Raw genomic sequence first — 23008 nt, 5'->3', positions numbered from 1 at the left:
TGTGTGCAGGTGATCACGTACATATGTGTGCAGATAATCATTGGGACATGTGATTTTAGTGGGACATATGTGGGGGACATGTTTTTATTATTAGGGACATGTGTTTTTATTATTTGGGGACATGTGTTTTGGGGACATATGTGGGGACTGTGTTTGTACTGTGTGGTGTGTTGTGTGTTTACACTACACTGATGATCAGTGAGTAAAAAGCTGTAAAAAGCAGCCCATACTCACTGATCATCAGCCGGCTGCAGCGTTCTGCTCTCCTCTCCTCAGCGGTGACTTCCGTGTGAGGAGAGGAGAGCCGATTGCCTAGCAACCGGCTGTTTGTTTACATCACATGACGGCCGTGATTGGACACGGCCGTCATGTGATCAGGAGGGCCAATCACAGAGCCCTCCTGCCGATCTGAGATGTGCCGTGTCCGGGTGACACGAGCACATCGGGATCGCGCCGCTGTGCGGGCGCGCGCGCGATCCCGCTACTCCTGAAGGACGTTCCTGAACGTCCTATCAGGAGTAGACGGCTCCCACCCGGCCGTATATATGCATTGGCCGGGTGGGAAGTGGTTAAAGTTGTTTTCTTTATAAAAACAGGATCAGTAAGTAAAAAAGTCTGTCCCTTGCCAGCACACTGATGAGTGGGACCTTTGCTCTGTGTGTGAACATGATGATCTCCTTCAAAAGTTTGACAGACCCCATGCTGAGTCAAAGCCAGAGCTCCAATCAGCACAGAGGAAGAGCTTTGCTGATTGCACAGCTATAGGTCTGACTTACTGGGGGTATGTCAGACCTGTGAAATGAGAGAAAGAATGTCAAAAGTGGTCAATAGTTATTTAAAAATGGCACTGGATAAAGCGCATTTGGGTGGTCACTGTGATTGCTCATACTGGCAGGGGTCTCAAATGGCGGCCATCCAGCTGTTGTGAAATTGCAACTCCCATCATACCTCTGCCTGAGGGAGTGCTTGTAACTGTCAGCCTTGCAATGCCTTGTGGGACTTTCGCAACAGCTGGAGGGCCACCAGTTTGAGACCCCTGGGTCACAGCTAGGGATGAGCTTCGTGTTCGAGTCGAACATACGTTCGAATTCCGTTCGGCGAATTCCGAATGTTATGGGCCATTCGCGCCAAATTCGTGTGGCGCTCACGGCCCACAATGCACTGCGTCATCGCAGTGCATTGCTGGCTCATGATTGGCCAAGCATGCACTGTGACCCCGCATGCTTGGCCAATCACAGCGCCAGCAACGAGGAGAGCCATGATTGGCCACAGGCAGGATGCCTGTGGCCAATCATAGCTCAGGCTGTGTAGTACACGCCCCACACTATATAAGACCGCCATCGCGGCGGCCTTGTGTAGTGTGTTGGCGTCTGAAGCAGTTAGTGGGTGTTCTGTGTACCTTCAACACAGTATACATCGATCGTTATCGGCCGATTTTCGATCTTACTCTTCTGTAGTGGTTGTTGTCTGCGTGCCCTGACCACAGTATACACCGCTATATTCACCTCAACTATATAGCTAGTGATCTATCTTTTATAATAGAGCTTGCAGTCAGTAGTGTTAGGAGCTTGTGCGTGCTGTCTGCGTGCTCTGTACCCAGTACACACCGCTATATCCACCTACATAGCTCTTCTCTATTTGAGCCATCTGCAGGAGTTATTGGAAGTTGTGTGTGCCTCCAGCACAGCACAGTATACATCTGTATATACCCCTTTATCTCTGGTGTTCTATAATAAAGGCATCTGCAGGAGTTAGTGGGTGTTTTGTGCCTCCAGCACAATATACACCTGTATCTACCCTTTATTGCTGTTCTCTAATAGAGCCATCTGCAGGGCTTAGTGGGTGTTGTGTGCCTCCAGTACAGTATACCTCTTTATCTCTGGTGTTCTATAATAAAGGCATCTGCAGGAGTTAGTGGGTGTTGTGTGCCTCCAGCACAATATACACTACCCAACTGCTGTTTTACCCAACTCCCTTCAGGCTATTACCATGTCTGGAAGGCCAGCAAGGAGAGGCAGACAGGCGCGAGCCAATAAAAGAGGGCAAGCAGGCTCTGTGTCTAGAGACAACAGTGCTGGTCGTGGACGCCGTGCATTGTCATCAGCACGTGGCCATGGGACACGCTTGTCCTTCTTTTCGGCAGCTGGACATGTTGAACCGCAACATGCCAACGACTTGGTAGAGTGGATGACCAAGCCCTCTTCATCCTCTCTCACCCAGTCTCAGGGTACTAGCAAAGCAGCTGCCAACGCATCGCCTTCCCTCCTCTCAATGTCATCAGTGACTCCTTCCCTAGACCCACCACGTCCTCCTGAGGAGTCTCCTGAACTCTTTGAGCACAGTGTTGGGTACATGCTCCAAGAGGATGCCCAGTGTTTTGTAGGCTCTGATGATGACACTCAGCTAGAGGAAGGCAGCAGCGTGAATGCAGAGAGAGGGGATGCTCAAGAAGGACAGCAATCTGGCAGTCATGTTCCACAAGCTGCAGCATACTGCCAGGTTTGCTACAGTGATGAAGAGGGAGGGGATGATGAGGGCACTGACTCCACGTGGGTGCCTGGTAGGAGAGAGGAGGAGGAGGCACATGTCCAAACGAGGCAGGATGCCCTCCGGGGGCCAGCTTAGGGGCAGCACACCGACTGAATCACACCACAGAGCTCCGCCTGTGCAGGGCGCTGCCTCTGCGCGTTATTCTAAAAGTTCTTTGGTGTGGGCCTTTTTTGAGACGAGTGCATCAGATCGCACCGCTGCTATTTGCAACATATGTCTCAAGCGTATCTCGCGTGGCCAAAACATCAGCCGCTTGGGCACCACATGCTTGACCAGACATATGTTGACCTGCCATGCAGCTCGTTGGCAAGCGTACCTCAAAGACCCACACCAAAGAACAAAGCGGACCTCTCCTTGCTCCTCATCAGCTGGCATCTCCAACCCCACTAGACCTTCAGTCCTCTCTGAAACCTGCTCTGAGAGGAATGAAGGTGTAGAATTAGGTGTGTCACAGCCAAGTGCTTCCGGGCACTCTGCTAGCAGTACACCCACGTCCGATTATAGCAGGCAAATGTCCCTGCCCCAGCTGCTGGACCGGCGAAAGAAGTTCACTCCCAGCCATCCACATGCCCAGCGGTTGAATGCTAGCTTGGCTAAATTGCTAGCACTTCAACTGCTGCTTTTTCAGTTGGTAGACTCGGCCCCCTTCCGTGAGTTTGTACAATGTGCGGTTCCTCAGTGGCAGGTCCCCAAACGCCACTTTTTCTCACGGAAGGCGATTCCGGCTCTCTACCGGCATGTGGAAGGCAATGTCATTGCCTCGCTGGACAGGGCGCTCAGCGGTAAGGTGCATATTACCGCTGACTCATGGTCCAGCAGGCATGGACAGGGACGTTACCTGTCTTTCACGGCCCATTGGGTCACTCTTCTGGCAGCTGGGAAGGATGCAGGACAAGGTGCAGTAGTGTTGGAGGTTGTTCCGCCACCACGCCTCCAAAATGCTACTATTGGTTGTGACACACCTCTCTCCTCCACCCCCTCCTCTTCTTCCTTCATGGCCTCTTCCAGTGCTCTGTCCTCAGAACCAGCGGTGCTCCGTAGGCGTTCCAGGGGCTACGCAAGCAAAACAATGCCATGCCGTGCTTGCGCTGGTTTGTTTGGGGGACAGGAGCCACACTGGGGCAGATGTTTTGTCAGCTCTGCAGGGGCAGGCCGAGAGGTGGTTGATGCCACGCCAGCTTAAGCCAGGAATGGTGGTTTGCGACAATGGCACCAACCTCCTCTCTGCCCTCCGACAGGGACAACTGACCCATGTGCCCTGTGTAGCTCATGTCCTTAACCTGGTGGTGCAGCGGTTCTTGGGCAGGTACCCGGGCTTACAGGATGTCCTGAAGCAGGCCAGGAAAGTCTGTGTGCATTTCTGTCGATCATTTAATGCCTGTGCTCGGCTGGCTGAGCTCCAAAAGGAGTTGAACCTGCCCAAGAACCGCCTTATATGTGACATGCCCACCAGGTGGAACTCAATGTTGGTTATGCTGCAGCAGCTGCACATGCAGCAGAGGGCCATCAATGAGTACCTGTGCGACTACGGCACCAGGACAGGGTCAGGGGAGCTTGGTTTTTTCTCACCACGCCAGTGGGGCATGATCAGGGATGCATGCACTGTCCTGTCACCGTTTGGGGTGGCCACAAGGATGGTGAGCAGTGACAGTGCATGCATCAGTTACACTGTACCTCTTGTCCACCTCTTGGAGCATACGCTGCGTGGAATAATGGACAGGGCAATTGAGGCAGAACAGAGGCAGGAAGAGGAGGACTTCCTTGCCTCTCAAGGCCCCCTTTATCCAGACAGTGTTCCTGCTGTGCCACCCATCACACAGGAAGAGGATGAGGAGGAGGAAGAGGAGGAGGAGGATGATGATTGTGTCAGCATGGAGGTGGAGGCTGGTACTCAGCATCAGCAGCAGTCTTGTAGGGATGATTTACAGTCCCAAGAAACCCGTGGACTTGTACGTGGCTGGGAGGAGGTAGCTGCGGATGATGTTGTCCTTAGTGACCCAGAGGACTCCGGACCGAATGCCTCAGCTAACCTACGCTGCATGGCCTCCCTGATCCTGCAAAGCCTGCGGAAGGATCCTTGTATTCTTCGGATCAAGGAGAGGGACCATTACTGGCTGGCCACTCTCCTTGATCCACGGTACAAGGGTAAGGTTGCCGACCTTATCTTGCCATCGCAGAGGGAGCAGAGAATGAGACATCTCCGGGAGGCCTTGCAGAAAGGTCTGTGCAACGCGTTCCCAGAGACTGGGAGGTTACAAACTCCTGGTCCTGGACAACGTGTTGCTGAGGCATCGGTCAGAAGGAGCGGTGGAGAAGGTGGCCGTCTGACTGACGCTTTCAGACAATTTTTTAGTCCGCAGCCCCAAGGTATGATCGGTTCCAGCAACCATCGCCAGCGTCTGATTTACATGGTGCAGGAATACCTAGGGGCAAGGTCAGACTTGGACACCTTTCCCACCGAAAATCCTCTGGCTTACTGGGTCTTGAGGATGGATCACTGGCCAGAGCTTGCACAGTATGCAATTGAGCTACTGGCCTGTCCCGCATCCAGCATTCTTTCGGAACGCACCTTCAGTGATGCTGGTGGCTTTGTTACCGATCACAGGGTGCGCCTGTCCACCGAATCAGTTGATCGACTGACCTTCATCAAGATGAATCAGTCTTGGATAACCCACAGCTACCAAGCACCTGAAGCTGATGTAACCGAATAATTTTTTTTGAAATATCACATCCCTTCAAGACTGCCTATGCTGAGTGACTGTCCTGTTATGTTGATTGTCTATCCTCTTCCTCCTCCGCTGATATGTTGGAAGAACATTTCTGGTTCTGGGTGATGCCATCAGCCCAATTTTTCTGCCCCTGTTTAACAGGGGCGTTTAATTACAATTTTTGATGCAATGCTTTGCAGCAGGGCTAATTCATGCAATAAAAATAGAGTATATGGGAGAGGTTGCAGTGTCGTGGCACCAGCACCAGTGCCTAAGGCCCAATTTTTCTGCCCCTGTTTAACAGAGACATGTAATTACAATTCTTGATATAATATTTCACAGGAGGGCCTGTTCCTGTGCCCACCCAGAGTAACTGTGAGGACTTATAGTGTTGTGGCACCAGCACCACAACCACCAAAGGTCAATTTTTCTACCACTGTTCAACAATGGCATGTAATTACAATTCTTGATATAATCGTTCACAGCAGGGCGCTCCAGCGCCCACCAAGAGTCACTTTGAGGGCTTACAATGTTGTGGCAAAACCAACACCTTGTTCTGCCATTTCTGCAGAGCATATAGGGCAGGCCCCTACTTTCAAACATCCAACTTACAAACATCTCCTACTTGCAAACGGAAGGAGACAACAGCAAGTGAGATGAAAAAAGATGTACGACAAAACAAATTATACAGGGGTGATAACCCTTCCCTATGTTTTCCAAAAAGCTTAAAAATAGTTTTTTTTGACTGGAGCTACACTTTAAAAATGTACCAGTTGAAAATTACAGATTCAACTTAACACAACAAACCTACACAGTCCCCGTCTTGTTTGCACCGCCTGTATACTGCTGTTCTGAGTATATAGGGCCTGGGGGCCACACGTATTTCCTTTTTTTAATATGGGTACAGGGTTCCCCTTAATATGCGTACAAGACCCAAAGGGGCTGGTAATGGGCAGGGAGGGCTACCCATGCCATTTTTCTCAATGATTTTCAACCATATTGCAGGAATCAGATATAACATTAAAACCGCAAGCAGTTTTAAATGATGTTATTTAACAGGGACTGTTCTAAACACGGGAAACACGTGGCACTTCACAGGCATACTACAGACACCCCCCAGGCACCATATTTAAAGGAATATTTCACTTTTTTTTCACTTTAATCGTCATTAAAATCAGTGCTCCCGCCAAAACGGCCATTTTTAAAAACATTTTAGGCATTGACCCATGTCCCCTGGGGCAGGAGCCAGGTCCCCAAACCCTTTTTAGGACAGTATCTTGCATATTAGCCATTAAAATTAGCACTTTTAATTTCGAACGTTCGAGTCCCATAGACTTCAATGGGGTTCTAACGTTTGTACGAATTTGGGGTCGGTTCGAAAGTTCTGGTGCAAACCGAACCGGGGGCTGTTCGGCTCATCCCTAGTCACAGCGAATTACAATTGTAAACAGTTAAGTGTTTACATCTGCAAACCCACCCCTTCCCCTTACAATGGAGGATGACTAAGAACTAAAGAACAAATAATGTATTAGTCCCTTATCAAAGCACAGGTGATTTTTTTTTATTTTTTTTTATAAAACAGGAGTGCTTTATTGTCAAACAATTATATACAAGAGAACAGTGCAGAATACAGTTATATAACGTACAGTGAGGTCGGAGCATAGTACAGTACAGTACAGAGTTGCACATTCGAATACAGTTGGGTGTACGGGTCCTGACAACCCGGCTAGTTAGACGTCCACGGAAGCCAAACTTTGTCATACTTCCATGGACAACCTCTATTGAGGTAAGTCAGCTTATATAGCGGAAGAACATTATTCACACTCTTTTCCCAAGAGACAACAGAGGGTGGAGTAGAAGAGATCCACTTACATAAGATTTCTTTCTTAGCATAGAAAAGGAGATATGAGACTAGTAACTTAGAGTGATGCGGCCTATGCTCGTCCTCATGAATTCCCAACAATGCTAGTGTAGGAGTCCTGGGGACATCCAGATCGAGTCGGACATTTAAGTGATCGAAGATCCCTGCCCAAAACCTGTCTAACTTTCGGCAGTCCCAAAACATATGAAGGTATGTTCCTAGTTCCGACTTACACCGGGGGCAAAGTGGATCCCTCTCAGGGAAGATCCTGGCCAAACGCACTGGGGTATGATACACTCTGTGAAGGAATTTCGTTTGAATGAGTTTATCCCCCGCCGATACAACCAACTTAGGACCCTGCTCCAAACAATCCTCCCAGTCCTCCCTCCCCAGAGTGGGAATATCAGCCTTCCATCTTTCCCATAGTAAATTCAGCTTGCTAGAATCAATTGGGAGAATAGTGCGGTACAGTTCGGACAGTGGCTTACTTGGGCCATCCCCTGCAAACAGCTCCTCCAACGGACTACATTCCATAGTCAGAGGTTCAGAAAATTGAGCCCTAGCTGCATGACGCAGTTGTGCATATCGAAAGTACATCCAGCCAGGAAGGGCATGTAAACGGGTCAGTTGTTGGAACGACAACACCTCGCCCAAGGGCATAACATCACCTAGAGTCTTGACACCGAAACGAGTCCACACATGCGGGTCCGGAATCGTTCCGAAGTGTGGCAGACGAGGATTACCCCATAGGGGCTGGGCCGGAGACCAGCACCCCAACCTCCGAAACCGTCGCTCGGCCGCAGTCCAGGTCTTAATTGTCGCCCTCGTCGGCCCAGGGACAGGGTCACGTACCTTCACCCCCTTATAGACCAAATTACCAAATTTCTCAGATCCTGCATAGAGCCAAGGAGGGCAGCCTCCAAGCACACCGCCACGTTAGACCTCCACTCTGCAAACCACCAGGAAACGGTGACCAACATAGCCGCCCAGTAGTAAACACGCAGATTGGGGAGGGCAAGACCCCCCAAACTCACTGGTGCCTGCAGCGCGGATTTGGCCAGTCGGGGGGCGGATCCGTTCCATATAAAGGAGCCAATACACTTGTCAGCCTCTTGAAAGAACGCACCCGGTACCCAGACCGGGCAGTTCCGAAAAATATAATTGAACTTGGGAAGAATGATCATTTTTAATATATTTATACGTCCCACCAAATTTAACGGGAGCCCCGACCACGACCGACATTTTTCTCTCAGTAGGCGAAGCAGAGGAAGCACGTTTAAAGTGTAAAATTTCCCCGGATCTCGGTTCACCGTCACCCCTAGATATTTAAATTCCGTAGCCCATTGTAATTGTGAAACACCCGACGACGGGGGATCTCGAGCGTCCAGGGGGAAGAGGATCGACTTGGACCAGTTTATACGGATACCCGAAAAGGAGCCAAAATGGTTAAAAAGCGTAAGCGCGGCCGATAGGGAAGGGCCAGTATCATTCAAATACAGCAACGCATCGTCGGCGTAAAGGGATATTCTTTCTTCCAGGGCACCCTTCCGCAGACCCCTAATGTCAGGTGATTCCCTGATCAAGATTGCCAAGGGCTCCAGGGCCAGAGCAAACAAGCTGGGCGAGAGGGGACATCCCTGCCGGGTGCCCCTCTGCAGAGAAAAAGGCTCCGAGACCCAGCCGTTAGTACGCACTCTGGCCCTCGGGGCCCTGTAAAGCAGCTTCACCCACCTCACAAACCGAGGACCAAACCCGAAACTCAGGAGTACCTCCCAAAGATAATCCCACTCCACCGAGTCGAAAGCCTTCTCGGCATCGAGAGAGGCAATCGCCCGGGACCCCACATTATCATGGACAACGGAGAGGTTAAGGAATAAGCGCCTGATATTAATGTCAGTACCCTTTCCAGGCATAAAGCCTGTTTGATCCCCATGTATCAAAGTAGAAATCACAGAGGTTAAGCGAGTGGCCAGGATCTTCGCCAGCAGCTTGGCGTCCACATTTAACAGAGATATGGGTCGATATGACCCACAGTCCTGGGGGTCCTTACCTGGCTTTGGGATCAACACAATGATAGCCTCTTCCATAGACACAGGGAGACAATCCGCCTCCTCAAGCTCATCAAGCAGAGTCTTGAGCTTAGGTGCCATCAGGTCAACATGCTGCGAATAAAATTCGGTAGGCAGCCCATCCGCGCCCGGAGTCTTGCCACTCCGGTCCCCAATCGCCACCTGGACCTCTTCCAAAGATATATCCCTATCTAAAAGCTCCCTATCCCCCGCAGATAGTTCCGGAAAGGGAATACCATCCAAATAAGCCCTCAACTCGGCGGCAGAGTGACAAGACCTAGAGGCATACACTTCCCGAAAAAATGTGGAAAATCTAATATTAACTGCGGATGGAGAGGTAAGTATCTGGCCATCGACATCCCTAATGCTAGCAATATGTGTAGAGACTGACTGGGACCTAGCTAACCAGGCCAACAATCTCCCATTCTTGTTCCCATATTCAAATAATCTCTGTGTGGAGTGAAGCCTAGATATTTGGGTCTGAGAAACGTTAAGAAGAGACAACTCCCTAAGGACCTCCTGCCACCGTCTGTATGCGACAGCGTCTAGTGTTCGAACATATTCCGCCTCCCGCCTCCCACACTCCTCCTCCAGCCTCACAAGGGACTCAGAAGCTTCCCTGCGCATGGCAGCTATAGTAGAGATATAATGCCCCCGCATCACCGCTTTAAATGCATCCCAAATACTGACACACCCCCCAGCCTCCTCATTCAGGGTCCAGTAGTTGCAAATGGCCTCTGATGTCTTTTCCTGTACAGTTACGTCAGTAGCCCAGAACCTGGACAGACGCCACAACGTCGTGGTCGGATGTCTCGCCAAGGAGATCGTAAGTAAGACCGGAGCATGATCTGACACTCCACGCGGCAAATGCCGCACCGTCCTGGACCACCGCAAGGCCCCGGCCGATGCGAACGCCAAGTCTATGCGGGATAATGCTCGGTGGGAGGCAGAGTGACAGGTATACTCACGCTCCTGCGGATGATAATGGCGCCATACATCAACCAGGGCAAACGTATCAGCCCAGATCCGGAGAGCGTCACTAGTCTGAGACGTATGGTGGAGTCTGTCCAAGTCCTGCACGGGCACCATGTTAAAATCCCCAAATACCAGCACCTCCTGCACATGGAAGCCCATAACCACCTGCATAACATCATATAGTACCTGCACATCCGCCGGAGGCGGAAGATATAATCCCACCAGTACCAATTCCCTAGCATACATGGAAACATGCAAAATCACGTATCTGCCGCCAGGATCCGTCCGCACCGACAGAACCTGTAGCGGAAGAGACCTGTGGATCAGGACACTAACACCCCTCGCATAGGTAGAATAGGTAGCATGGTAATGTGCACCCACCCACGCCCTCCGAATGCCAAGCACACGCGATGGAATTAAATGCGTCTCTTGGATAATGCATATATGTGGGTTATATTTTTGCAGGGATTTAAATACTAATGATCTCTTCATGGCCGAGTTGAGACCCCGGACATTCCAGGAGATAATGGATATATTAGCCATCAGAGAATACACTCAAGGAACATGCCCGGATCCACAGGTCCCCCACCCCCATCCGACCCCCACAGGAAGGCCACACAGTGAGAATGCCCACAGAACCCCCACCCAGGGCCCCCCAGGAGAGGGGAAATAAAACCACCATTCCACACTAGATAGGATACCCAGCAGAATACCCATGGACATAAAGCAACTCCAGCAGCAACAATAACAAAAAAAACAAAAAAAACCTAGAACAGTCAAAACTCCCCATCCGCAACGGCGGAAATAAACTCCACCCCCCACCCCACACCCCCCCCCCCCCCCAACCTGGGGATGTATCATACCCCCGAAATAAAACATGTGAACTATAGTAAGGGACGTGTACACAGAGCTAGAGGTATCGCCCAGCGGTCACTCAAGAGCACCAGAGATGCTGGAAAAAATGAGGCAGACTATCTCCTAGCTGCAGCTAGGGGCACCAACTTAGTTACATGTCATACAAAAAATAAATCAAACGAACAGAAAAATGGAAAAAAGAGCAGCACGGAAAAAAGTCCTTCCCCCTGGGGGGGTCCGTCATACCTGTGCATGGTAGTAGAAATACACAGTCTAGCAGGAGAGAGTTATCACATTAGGTATGCCCAACCGACCCAAATACCACCAACCCTCCCCTGATAAGGCCTCAGTCCCGCTACCGTCTGCTTATACAGGTGAAAATCCGTAGCCAGGGGCAGAACCGGAGCAAGTGTTCAGTAATAGCACAGGGGCGCAGTCTGAGAAGACAGTACTAGACAATCCTATTCAAAATCTCATGCAATACCCCCCCCAGAAGGGCAAATCAGGCGAGAAGTCAGTATGCCATGTTCCATCAAATATAAAACCATACCCGGAGGCCACCGAAAGGCGACCCCCAGCTTAAGCCAAAGAAAAAAGGAAAAAAAGAAAACAGGTCACCGGTGAGCTAGCGATGAGGAGGTAAGGATTCCAGCCAGGCCGCAGCCTCCCGTGGGTTGGTAAAAAATCTGGTGGCTTCTCCATCCTGCACCCTCAATCTGGCCGGGAACAGAACGCTGTACTTGAGGTTGCGTGCCCGCAAACCCACCTTCACCTGGTCAAATGATCTACGTAGCTTTTGAGTTTCCAAGGAATAGTCCGGGAACAGCATCACGGTGGCGTTCTGGTACCGCATGTCTCCCACCCTGCGGGCAGCCCGCAAGGCCTCATCCCGATCCCTAAAATTTAGCAGCCGGAATATCAGGGTGCGCGGCCTCGCACCAGGAGGCCCAGGAGTAGGTGGAACACGATGGGCACGCTCCACTGTAAAGTAGGGAGAGAATTGCGCCTCGGGTAGCAAATTCCGTAGCAGGTCTTCTACGAAGGACGACGGGTTCTTGCCCTCCGCTCCTTCAGGCAGACCGACCACATGAAGGTTATTCCTCTGGTTCCTGTTCTCCGCGTCGTCGACCTTATATTCCAGCGCCCGGACCCGCGTATGTAACGATCGGATCGACTCCGCGTGTTCGGCAGTAAGGTCCTCCGTTCTCCCCACACGCTGCTCTGCTTCAGACACACGTGAGCGCAGCTTGTCAAGGTCCTGGCGGACAAGGCCAACGTCCAGCTGCACAGCCTCAATCTTGTTGGTTAAGGCGGCTTGACACGTTGCAATGGCTGCCATGACTTCACGGAAGCCAAGGCCTTCCTCCTCCGCCTGCCCGCCCGTGTCTGTCTGAGAGGCCATATTGTACACTCGCACAGGAGGGATCGCCGCACGAGGGGCCGCCACCGGGGTCTGATCCGGGAAATGAAGCCGCTTCCCCTTCTGTCTCGTTCTAGAGGACATCCGGAGCCCAGGTAAGCTTTAAATGCCCGAAAAGCACAGCAGGAGCACCAATTCAGGATAATTTGCCAGCAGAGCTCTAGCACCCACAACCTCTCAGGTCGCCATCTTGGACACGCCCCCATTTTTTATTTATTTTACATTTAATTTGTATCTTAACCCCACAACTTATTTATCCTGCATATGTGCATATTGGCCCCATCAGCTCCAGCCTTGCTGTATGTCACTGGTACACGTGCCTCTAATGCACCGTTAAAAAACAAAATAAAAATCATGAATCTTTGTAAGTATTAACCCTCTCAATACCAACATTAAAAAAAAAAAGTAAAAAAAAAAACATGTCCACCTTGGGATGTCTATCTTCCAAATTGTGGGGGTATTTATACTCTCCTGGCATTTTTATTTTAACAGAAAGTAAGAGAAGCATTTTTATATATTTGTCTTTTTATCTTTATAGAATAAAGAATTAAATAAACAAATTTAAAGAAAAAAAATCTTGTGATTAGTAAATACCAACAAAATCCTAAAATCATTTTTTCCTTTTTGTTTTTATGCACCTGGGATGTATTTAGTAGATTTGAACTGAAGGTTCAATTGTGCTTTAACTGCTGACAACAGGAACAGAATTAAAATCAGTGTGCCATAAGAAGAAAATGACTGGAGTTCTGGGAGCTTGTATTGTGGCAGTAAAGAAAATATAAACTCGTATAAGCTTGTTAGCAAAAGAGAAACCCATAGGGATATATGTGCTTAAGCTGTGCAAGTTGCTGCATTTTTTAAATTATGTGCGCTGAAAACACAATATTTCTTCTTTAAACAGTAATATGCTACAGCGCTGTGAGAGATTTGCACTGTGCTTTTTCCAGCTAGAGTCAAGAAGATGTGCTGGTGGAAGTATGACTATTGCTCAGTGATGATAGTAACTGATTTTGGTAGTTTATATGCAAATTTCCACATGCAGCAAAAAAGAAAAGCATTGGTTCTTCCATCAAATTCTTCCTTCTCCAAGTTAAAGGGACAGTTCACTCAAAAGTGATATTTTAGCTACGGTGGAGCCTGGTGGGCTGGTTCACGCTCGTAGCAGTACATTTCCTATATGACAGAAAAGCGTATGCCCAAAGAGCAAAAAATTGAGTTTTTAAGGTGCAAGAAAATCGATCAAAATCAATTTTATAAAAGATATAGAATTTTTATTACATAGATAGTATCTAACTATTTATAAAATTCGGCCATATCAACCCATTGGTCAAAGTACAAAAGTGTGATTGCCTCTACATGTTTCACCTCAAACGTGGCTTCTTCTGCAGCTTTTGTAGCACCTTGTTATTTAATATATTACCACCTTTCAAAGAGATCTTGGTTCCAAATGATCCCCTAGACCCATCAAGAGATTTAATCCGGAACGCCAGTGCCACAAAAAATTAAAGAGAAGAACAATTGCCCTATAGTCACACCTATTGTGTTAATAAGTTTTGCAAATTGAACGATTAATATTCATATTCTTTCCCGAATACAAGTGTCCTTTAATGCCAGAAAACTTCAAGGTATTTGTGCCATCTGAGCACTCCCCTCTTTAAATTTGCCACTGTTCCTTAGTTCCTTGAATGACCACAACCACGGCTGTGGCCATTTACCCTGTTACCAGTGAGGCGCCATAACCTGTCTAAGCCCTTGTACACACGGTCGGACATTCCGATGGAAAATGTCCGATCGGACCGTGTTGTCAGATAATCCGACCATGTGTGGGCTTCATCTGACTTTTTCCGTCGGAATGTCTGACCAACAAAGTTTGAGAGCTGGATATAAAAAATTTCCGACAACATGATCCGATCAGACTTTGCCCGATCGTTTGTAGAGGATTCCGATCAGACAAAGTGCCACGCATGCTCGGATCAAATTCCTAGACCACAGCTATTGGCTACTAGCCTGAACGTAGTCCCGTCATAACTAAATAACGTCATCACGTTCCGAACGATCTGATTTACCTACAACTTTGTCCGACCGTGTGTATGCAACACCAGTTTTGGACAAAATCCGACGGATTTTGTTGTCGGAATGTCCGACCGTGTGTACAAGGGCTAAAATGGTTAATCCCTTGTGATAGATTGAAAAAAGTTTTCTGATCTTCACTGGTTAAAAAGAGTTGTCATATTGACACTGAGCTAAGGAACAGTGGCAAATTGAAAGAGGGGGGTGCTCAGATGGCACAAATACCCTGACATTTGCTGGCACTAGAGGAAGTCTGCATTCGGGAAAGGATATGAATAATGATCGATCAATTTGCAAAACCTCTTAAGAAAATAGGTGTGACTATAGGGCAATCGTTCTTCTCTTCTTTAATTTTTTTGTGGCACAGACATTCCCCATTAAATCTCTTGATGGGTCTAGGGGATCATTAACCGATAATATATTAAATAACAAGGTCCTACAAAAGCTCCAGAAGAAGCCACGTTTGTGGTGAAACATGTAGAGGCAAATCACACTTTTGTACTTTGACCAATGGGTTATTATGGGCCGGATTTTATAAATTGTTATAGAATTTTTATTACGGTACATAGTATAAACAATTTATAAAATTCGGCCCATATCAAACCATTGGTCAAAGTACAAAAGTGTGATTTGCCAGAAAAGGAGCATTTTGGGTTTGATCAAGTTAACCCTAATGCTCTTTGTCCACCTATAACTCCTCTGACTCCATACTGCTATCGGTAATGAACTGTACATACATTTGTAGCAGTGCTCAGTACAGAATATGGTATCTTAATATTTAGCTTTTTATCCCAAACAACAGAATAATATGTATATATTTTTTAAAGGTACATCAACACATGGAAGGCAACTGGAACAAGTAAATCATCCTGTGCATTCAGAGGTAAGACACATTCTCAATAGATGGAAATATCAGGCTAAACATGTGTGTAAAGAAGCCTTGGGGCTTATTTACACTTATGTTACCCTCCGAGGAGTGATCCGCAGGGGATCGCTTTCAAAAGGACATTTGACATGTGGCTAGGAAGAATTATGTTACCTCCTCAATGCACGTTTGAACCCTATAAAGCCTAAACCATTTTTGGTTTAGTTATCAATGGTACAGATGCAGATTGGCACAGTGAGGCTGCAGATGGGCACTGATGATACAGGTGGGCACAGTGAGGCTGCAGATGGGCACTGATACAGGTGGGCACAGTGAGGCTGCAGATGGGCACTGATACAGGTGGGCACAGTGAGGCTGCAGATGAGCATTGTTTACCCAGTAGCTGCTGCATTTCCCACTCTAGGCTTAACTTGAGTCAATAAGTTTTCCCAATTTTTTGTGGTAAAATTAGGTACCTTGGCTTATATTCGGGTTGGCCTATACTCGAGTATATACGGTACATCTCCCTCTATCCTCATCCATAAAGCAGGCAGGAGGTAATGTAGTCCATGTAGAGAACTGTTCAGGACTAATAACATTCAGCACACGCACAACTACTTCTTTTTCATATATGTTGTTGAACAAGTAAAGTTGTTTGGGACAGCAACACTAGCACGATATAAATAATAATGATGATATAAAATTGATAATAATCATAGCAATAAGAAGAAACGCACATTTGCTTTCCTGTCAACAGCCTTGAGTTAGTCCACTCTGACCCTTGAGATGAGCTGCTTTAAAGCTATGAAATGAACACACATAGAACATAAGCATTGGCGACCTGAGTGTAAGAGATAACATCATGATTAAATAAACACACTCATAAAATGAAAGCAGAACAGGTGCTGCTCTGGTTTAGCTTCCCACCCAACAACATGCAGAAGAAATGTAAATTGTTAGGGGCACAGTACAGCCAAAGACATCACAAAAAGCTGTATCACTTTATTATTCAAGATATTCTGAAGAAGATTGGATAGATCTGGAAGAAACTTGGAGAATAATATATGTGGTTTTCAAGAGTAAAGCAAATCTTGTGCTTTGGCAATTCAAACCTATACGTGCATGGCAAACAACAAATGTCTCCCCCTTCCTTAGCGGCATATACTCACCTATCCTTCACTCCTCCGCAGCTTTGTTCAGTTGCCATGAGCAAACTAAAAAAATACTCAGTACTTCTGGATATATGAAATATTTAAATCAGGCCACCAACACAATAGCCATTTAACAATGAAACCGTTTTTTTTTTTAAGAGTACAAATTGTAGTATATCCAACACAAACTCTTTATGCTCAAAACATATTGGGTATCCTTTCTCTAGCTGCCAGCTCCACCTGGTGGGGAATTGAATCATATGCTGCTCCATTTCTAATCCAACCATTTTCTACTTCAAGGATCTTCATAAAAACATGTTTGAAAGTCTTGTACATATGATTTTAATCTCACCACCCCAGGGGTTGAAGTTTCCCAGCCAAAGCCTACCAATTTTCTTAATAAAAAATGACCAGTTTTTGCAGCTGTTATTCCTTTCCTCCCATGAGACAATAGGTTGTCCTGGAGGTTTAGTCAAACCCTTTTGAAATTTTATACAAGGCAAGTATATTATAATTTTCAATGCTTTAAAAAGAAGTTTGGGATTTAAAAAAAACAAAAAAACAATTATACTCAGGTGCATGCAGCATCGAATCGATGCTGCATCTGTCCCCCTGGCAGATCTGCAGTAAGAACAGTGTTGATCGCTCAGTTCTCCCCCTCTGCTCTAAGCAGGAAACTGTGACTGTCAGTCACCTGCTCTCTCCTCCAGTGCTCACTGGAGCGGTGTGCTGTGGAGGGGACAGGAGGGGTCAGCTCAGGCACTCAGTGGGTCACTGAGATGCTGAGTCAGCCGCTAGTCCATGCTTATGGGTGGATCCCAACCATATGGTGGGGATCTTTTCAGAGCCTTGACTGACTTTGTTATGTCAGATGAAAACGGATCACAGGAGTGCAGAACGAACTGCATTCCTGTGATCCATATCAGAAGTCCAAAGAATTTTGGACATTTTTCCTCTTTCAACACTTTTTAATTGAGCATAATATCTTGTGCCACTCCATTACCTTGTTATTTCTTCAACATACTGCTCCTCAAGTTGCAGGAAAACATTACCCCCTGATCACTCATTTTTATAACCATATTTTTTGCTTTGCCCCCTCTCATTTATTAGGGGTCAAGTTGTCCTGTTTGTCTGGTAGAAGACCAGTCTAACTCATGCAACTACTTTGGTACCAATTGAGAACTGTCTGAATTTAATACATGTGAAGTTTGTGGGGTTACATCTTGAGTTACACATCCTGTTTTGGGCACCAATCCTCAGGAAGTATGTTCTTGAACTGGAGAGAATCCTGAGAAGGGCAACAAAGCTAATCTGAAAGTATGAGAAATGACTACAACCATTAAACTTAACCACCAGACAAACAGCGTTGAAGACCTCTGTGTGATAAATCATCTATTTGGAGTTCCATATTGGATTACCTATATGGTAATAACAAAACCACTGACTGGTATTGAAAAGTAATTTATTAAACCATGTTGTCCATGTCAGTGGTTTTGGCATTACCTTATAGTTAATCGAATATGGAACTCTAAATGCATGTATTATTACCCAGAGCTCCTGAGTGCTATTTATCTGGTGTTTTTGTTCTCTATGTTCACTGCTCTGAGTGTCTTTTACAGTGGCTGGGACCATCAGGAGCCTCTTCTTTTCTAATATACATCTGTGATACAGAGAGATTTAGCGCTTGGTTTTTGTTAAACATTACATTTTCCACTTTTGAAGAGATACATAAGTGGGGATATGATCACAATATACAAATCCTTTAATGGAGACTAGCATTGGGAGAAAACGATTTAACCTAGGGTCTTTAAAGAAGACAATGAAGCTGGATGAGAAGCTGTTCAATCTTAAACTGCATAAAAAGTTGGAACTCCGTTCCATAGTTGGTGGTGTCAGCAGGGAGTGTAGATAAATAATAAAAAAAAAATCTTAGATGTGCTTCTCAGTGAACACAATGTACAGAGATATTGAAAATATTAGTGACATAAATTAACCTTACCAACTACGTAACTATGGAATATTGCTGGGCTCAGAACCAAAGTATGATGTCTATGTCAAAACTCCGCAGGCAATCTTTTATGATTATTGAGATTTTGTTTTAACTGGCCAGCAGAAGGTTCCAGAAATAGGAGGACACAAAACTTACAACATGGTTGCGTTAGCGAATTTCGAATCTAAGTGATTCGAACTAAGGCAGAGTATAACATTCATGTAATGTAATCCATCTACAGCCATTTCAGCGTGAGATCCACTCTTCTCTGGATTAGTATCTCAGATAAATCTATAGTTTTGTACCTGGTAGGATATTTTTACACAATCTGTAGTCTGCTGTGAAGTATGTTAGTACAGCGGATGAGATTTGTTACTGGAGTTTGATTAAGCCTGGTTCTCAGGGGAACAGGCACAATTCAATTTATAACAGTACAGAGTGTTGCTTAGTCCAATTTCTAAGCACCCAGGATGCAACCAACTTTTGTTGCTAGGCAACTAGGGTTCAGAAGAAGAACCCAAGCATTGCTTTGCTTGTGGCAGTCTCCTGCACACTTGAAATAAAAATATACAGGAATTATATACTTCATCCTATTGCCAGTACCTTATATAAATTTGCAAACATCCCCTAAACACCAACTGAGATTTCAAGTCAGGATTACAACAGTTCGGAAAGTGCCATGTATCAGTTGAAGTATATGCATGTTGGGGAGCAGAACTGAGGCTCCCCTATAAAATAATAGAAAGATCAGAAAAGCAATCCTACTCTTCTGGGTGCAATATCATGTTGGGGTATTAAGGTTCCTGTTAACTCCTAAATCTCCATTGTGTCCTGTTATGGCATAGGGACTGAAGGACAGCACGTGGCAGGGACCAGGTATTTGACACTCCTTGAAGTATTGCATACCAGTAGAAGCTAGCAATCTGCCATACACTGAGGTTTTAGTACACTGCTGCTGGAAATGTACAGGGAGGAAGTTTTACTTACTTGCACTTAATGGCTAATAGGTCAGGAGTACAAAGGTATTAAATAAAAATGCCAAGCTAAATTGTATTTAATACGCAGCACTTTAGTAAAACTAAATGTCACCTAGTTAAGGTTAGGCTCTGCTTTAAATTAGATTAGATCCAGTGTCATATTTACTTTAGTATGTTAAAGTAATTTTTATCATTTACAGCAGCCTTTATCGACCTTTTCAACACAGAGGAACCCTTGAAATAGTTCTCAGGTCTTGGGGAACCCTGCTAAAAATTTGAAATCTACAATTCATGATACATTAGTGTGATGGTCATTGGGAAGAATGGTCCTTACACTTATGGTCATTGGGAAGAATTACCTCCTTACAGATAGCTAAAAAGATCAATGGGATCTTGGGAACAGTGGGAACTTATCTGAGAGGCAGAAATTGCCCAGTGCTGAAGGAACCTCTAGCAACCTCTGGAGGAACCCTATGGTTCCACAGAACCCTCGTTGAGAATCACAGATTTACAGTATAGATCTGAGCGCTCATTAAATAAAATCTCATTAAACATCTCCCACTTGTGTTTCTATGTTGTCACCCCATCATATGCTCTCCTGATGGTCAAGGCAAGTGGTCATTTCACCATATGATACATAGGCCTGTTCCACTGTCACCAATAAATTGTTTGATATATAACACTTTTAGCCTATATATATGGCATTCATTTTGGGTTTACAACATACCGTTAAAGGTCTGGTACTATTTATTATATATTTTTAACAATATAAGCTGTAATTATGGGCATGCTATTGTAGACACCCTGGGCTTTTGTCCTCCACCTCTCCATAGGTGCCCCTAAACCTGATGTCGCAGCTGCTGTTCTTTTCTTTTTTTTTCTGGGGGGATACTGAACCTCCCCATTTTAGCTGGTACTCACACTGCCTGTCGGACCTCAGATGGAGCGGCTGTTCCAAAAGCATCAGGCAACTAGAACAGAAGCATGAACAGATAGAGTAGTTCAGGAAGTGTGCTGTAACTTCTCCTGAACCTTGTGGCTTGTTCATTACTTGGGGAGCCTCAAAAAGATAGAGCAGAAAACAGAATGGAAAAAAAAGATTGAGCAGTAATTCAGCAAGAACCTTCTGCATCTTCACCATAAGCCTAAGTTCACACATATGTCGGTCCTGTGTACTGAATTTGCACAGGCATAGTGGCCCATTCATTTGAAAGGGCTGCTGTACCTGTGGGAAACACGGGGGGAAAAAGTCTGACACTTTTTAAAAAACAGGACCGCATAGAACCATATGGTGCTGTGGCACTATGTGGTTTCACAAAGTCAAAAACATACCGCTTATTTTGATACATGAGGCTGCCATTAAGCTCATTTTGCCTGTGAGTCAAGGAAAGTGTTCCCTGACCTACATATTTGTGGTCCTAGCCTATGGCTGGTAAAGAAAACATACATGGTTCTGGGCCTGATTTTGAAAGGTGTCTGCAGTAAAGCTGTACCACCTGCTTCTGTTCACTGTACATTTCCTATTCCACACCACACCTTTCTGCAAACTGAGCTGTAAGCACCTTACTCTACAGCTCCTCGTCTTGTTTGCCATCCTGTACATGCACACTGCTGTCATCCGGTTAATGTGTTGTACAATTTCTTGTCCACAGCTCATAATTCTGTTCATGGCACTTATATATTCCATGTTCCACACCACTTTTTTGAACAGGTTGCACTGTAAATTTTCTATTCCACACTGCCTCTCTATGCTGTGCAGTACATTCCTGTTCCACTCTTCCCAATTCTTTACACTGTGCTGTACATTCCCTATTCCACAGCACCTCTTTCTGCTATGCAATGCATTTTCCATATTTCACAGCACCTCATTTGGTTTGTCCTATTTCGCACACTCATTCCGAGTGCTCTCTATTTTACACTGCCTCAATCTGCTTGCTGGATTGTACGTTACCTATTCCTCATGACCTCATTCTGTATGTAGGGTTGTACATTCCCTATTCTGACTACCCTACTTTAAACAGTTTGCTGTACATCACACACTGCCTACCAAGGTGTTTCAACAGTTGCTGGTTGCCCATTTATTTTAAATCAAATATTTCTTAAAGGTAGTATCAAACAGTGCTATCTCTCATCCTATATGCTGTGTGCATAAAGTATACTGTACGTAATGAACTAGCTTATTTTTTTTATTAATGAACCGGTGTCCTGAAATTTATATGTGCTTGTGAGACTGTCACATGTGGCACAGCAATTTAAGCAGGTTTCGTCGGTACAAGGACACCGGCAGAGGTGTGCAGTGTATACAGCGAGTAGTAGGATCAGACTAGATTTACCAATTACTCTGATTGTTAGACCTGGTCCAGCCACACCCACAATTTGCTGCACCACGTGAGTTAAGCAGGCCAAAGACCATACAATTTTATTTCCTTCCACAATGGGTGGAGATAAGAAAATTGCTTGATTCCCCCCACCAACTCAATCAGTGTTGATGGGGGAATGCCTCCTGTTGCACTATTTTATTCTGCCAGTGGGGATCATGGGAAGCCTTCCCGAGCGGCAGCTATACCCACTGGCAGTAACCATATGTAGAAAAAAAAACGACAGGCTAGTTGTACCAAAGGCAACTGATCGATCAACTTGGATACAATCAGCCTGCCTGTATATGGATTGAAATTCGTATGGTTCTTGCTGAACCGGCTGGATTTTGATTCATGTATGGCTGACATAACTTCCCTCTGTATGCCCCAGGGTGTCCTAGGTCTTCCATAATCCTAGAAATGTCCCTGGCTTGAATCCCCTTGTAATAGCAGCATAGAAAATGCCAGTGTGCAGCAGTACATAGTAGCTATCAGCAGATTTTAGGGGTTTCGCAATGTACTTTGTCTGAAGTAAGCTTTATATTATCATTCTTCACACCTCCAACTGTGATTCTAATGGTATATAAGACTGTTAACAAGAGGCTTGCTTTTTCTTGGTAATTCTAAAAATATTTTTCCAATGATCTTTACAGGAACAACCTTTATCCAGTCTCCATATGATCAGTATGAATTTGCTCAGCTATCCCTACGTAGCCCACTGACTTTGGACTCCAGTGAAAAAGAGCAGGAATGACCACAAGAAATAAAGTGTCAGTTCACAGAATATGTTTTTGGAAATTAAAATTAAAGGCTTAGTCCACAAAAAAATAATAGTAGAGTTTTGGTTGAACATTAAAAGACTTGAAGCGACCAGTTTCACTTAATTTTCTCCAGTAATTAAATCTCTGCACCAGAGTTCCCGGTGCTCCGCGCATCAGCTGAAATTGCACCAAAAGGGTCCCACTGTCTGTGCTGGGATTCTATTTTGAGATAGTATGGTAAAGACAGATAGGCATGTAAAACTCCAAGCAGGTCAAGGATGGCTCAGAAATTATGAGATTGAGATAAAATAAACTGGTGTAATTTACAGCTCAGAAGAATGTACCATAAAATGCAATATAGCTTGTCTATAAGCACCAAGACATTGTATCGTTGGCACA

The 23008-nt window shown here is 45.8% G+C and overlaps 1 protein-coding gene across 2 annotated transcripts in view; it reads left to right on the top strand.

Moving 5' to 3' along the window:
* The window catches only part of CUNH11orf65 (chromosome unknown C11orf65 homolog), a 72726-nt gene extending 50008 nt beyond the window's left edge, over nucleotides 1-22718 (top strand). For both annotated transcript variants that reach the window (XM_077483960.1, XM_077483961.1), the window contains exons 8-9: nucleotides 15336-15391; nucleotides 22502-22718. In XM_077483960.1, coding sequence (XP_077340086.1) covers nucleotides 15336-15391; nucleotides 22502-22602 — 157 coding nt within the window. In that variant the 3' untranslated portion in view covers nucleotides 22603-22718. The remainder of the gene's footprint in view (nucleotides 1-15335; nucleotides 15392-22501) is intronic.
* Nucleotides 22719-23008: the final 290 nt, after the last annotated feature.

This window comes from Lithobates pipiens, unplaced genomic scaffold (genome assembly GCF_037356315.1).
Source record: "Lithobates pipiens isolate NorthernLeopardFrog02 unplaced genomic scaffold, aLitPip1_a1.2 Scaffold_16, whole genome shotgun sequence".
Taxonomy (NCBI): Eukaryota; Metazoa; Chordata; class Amphibia; order Anura; family Ranidae; genus Lithobates; species Lithobates pipiens.
This window is presented reverse-complemented; position numbering and strand designations above follow the sequence as displayed.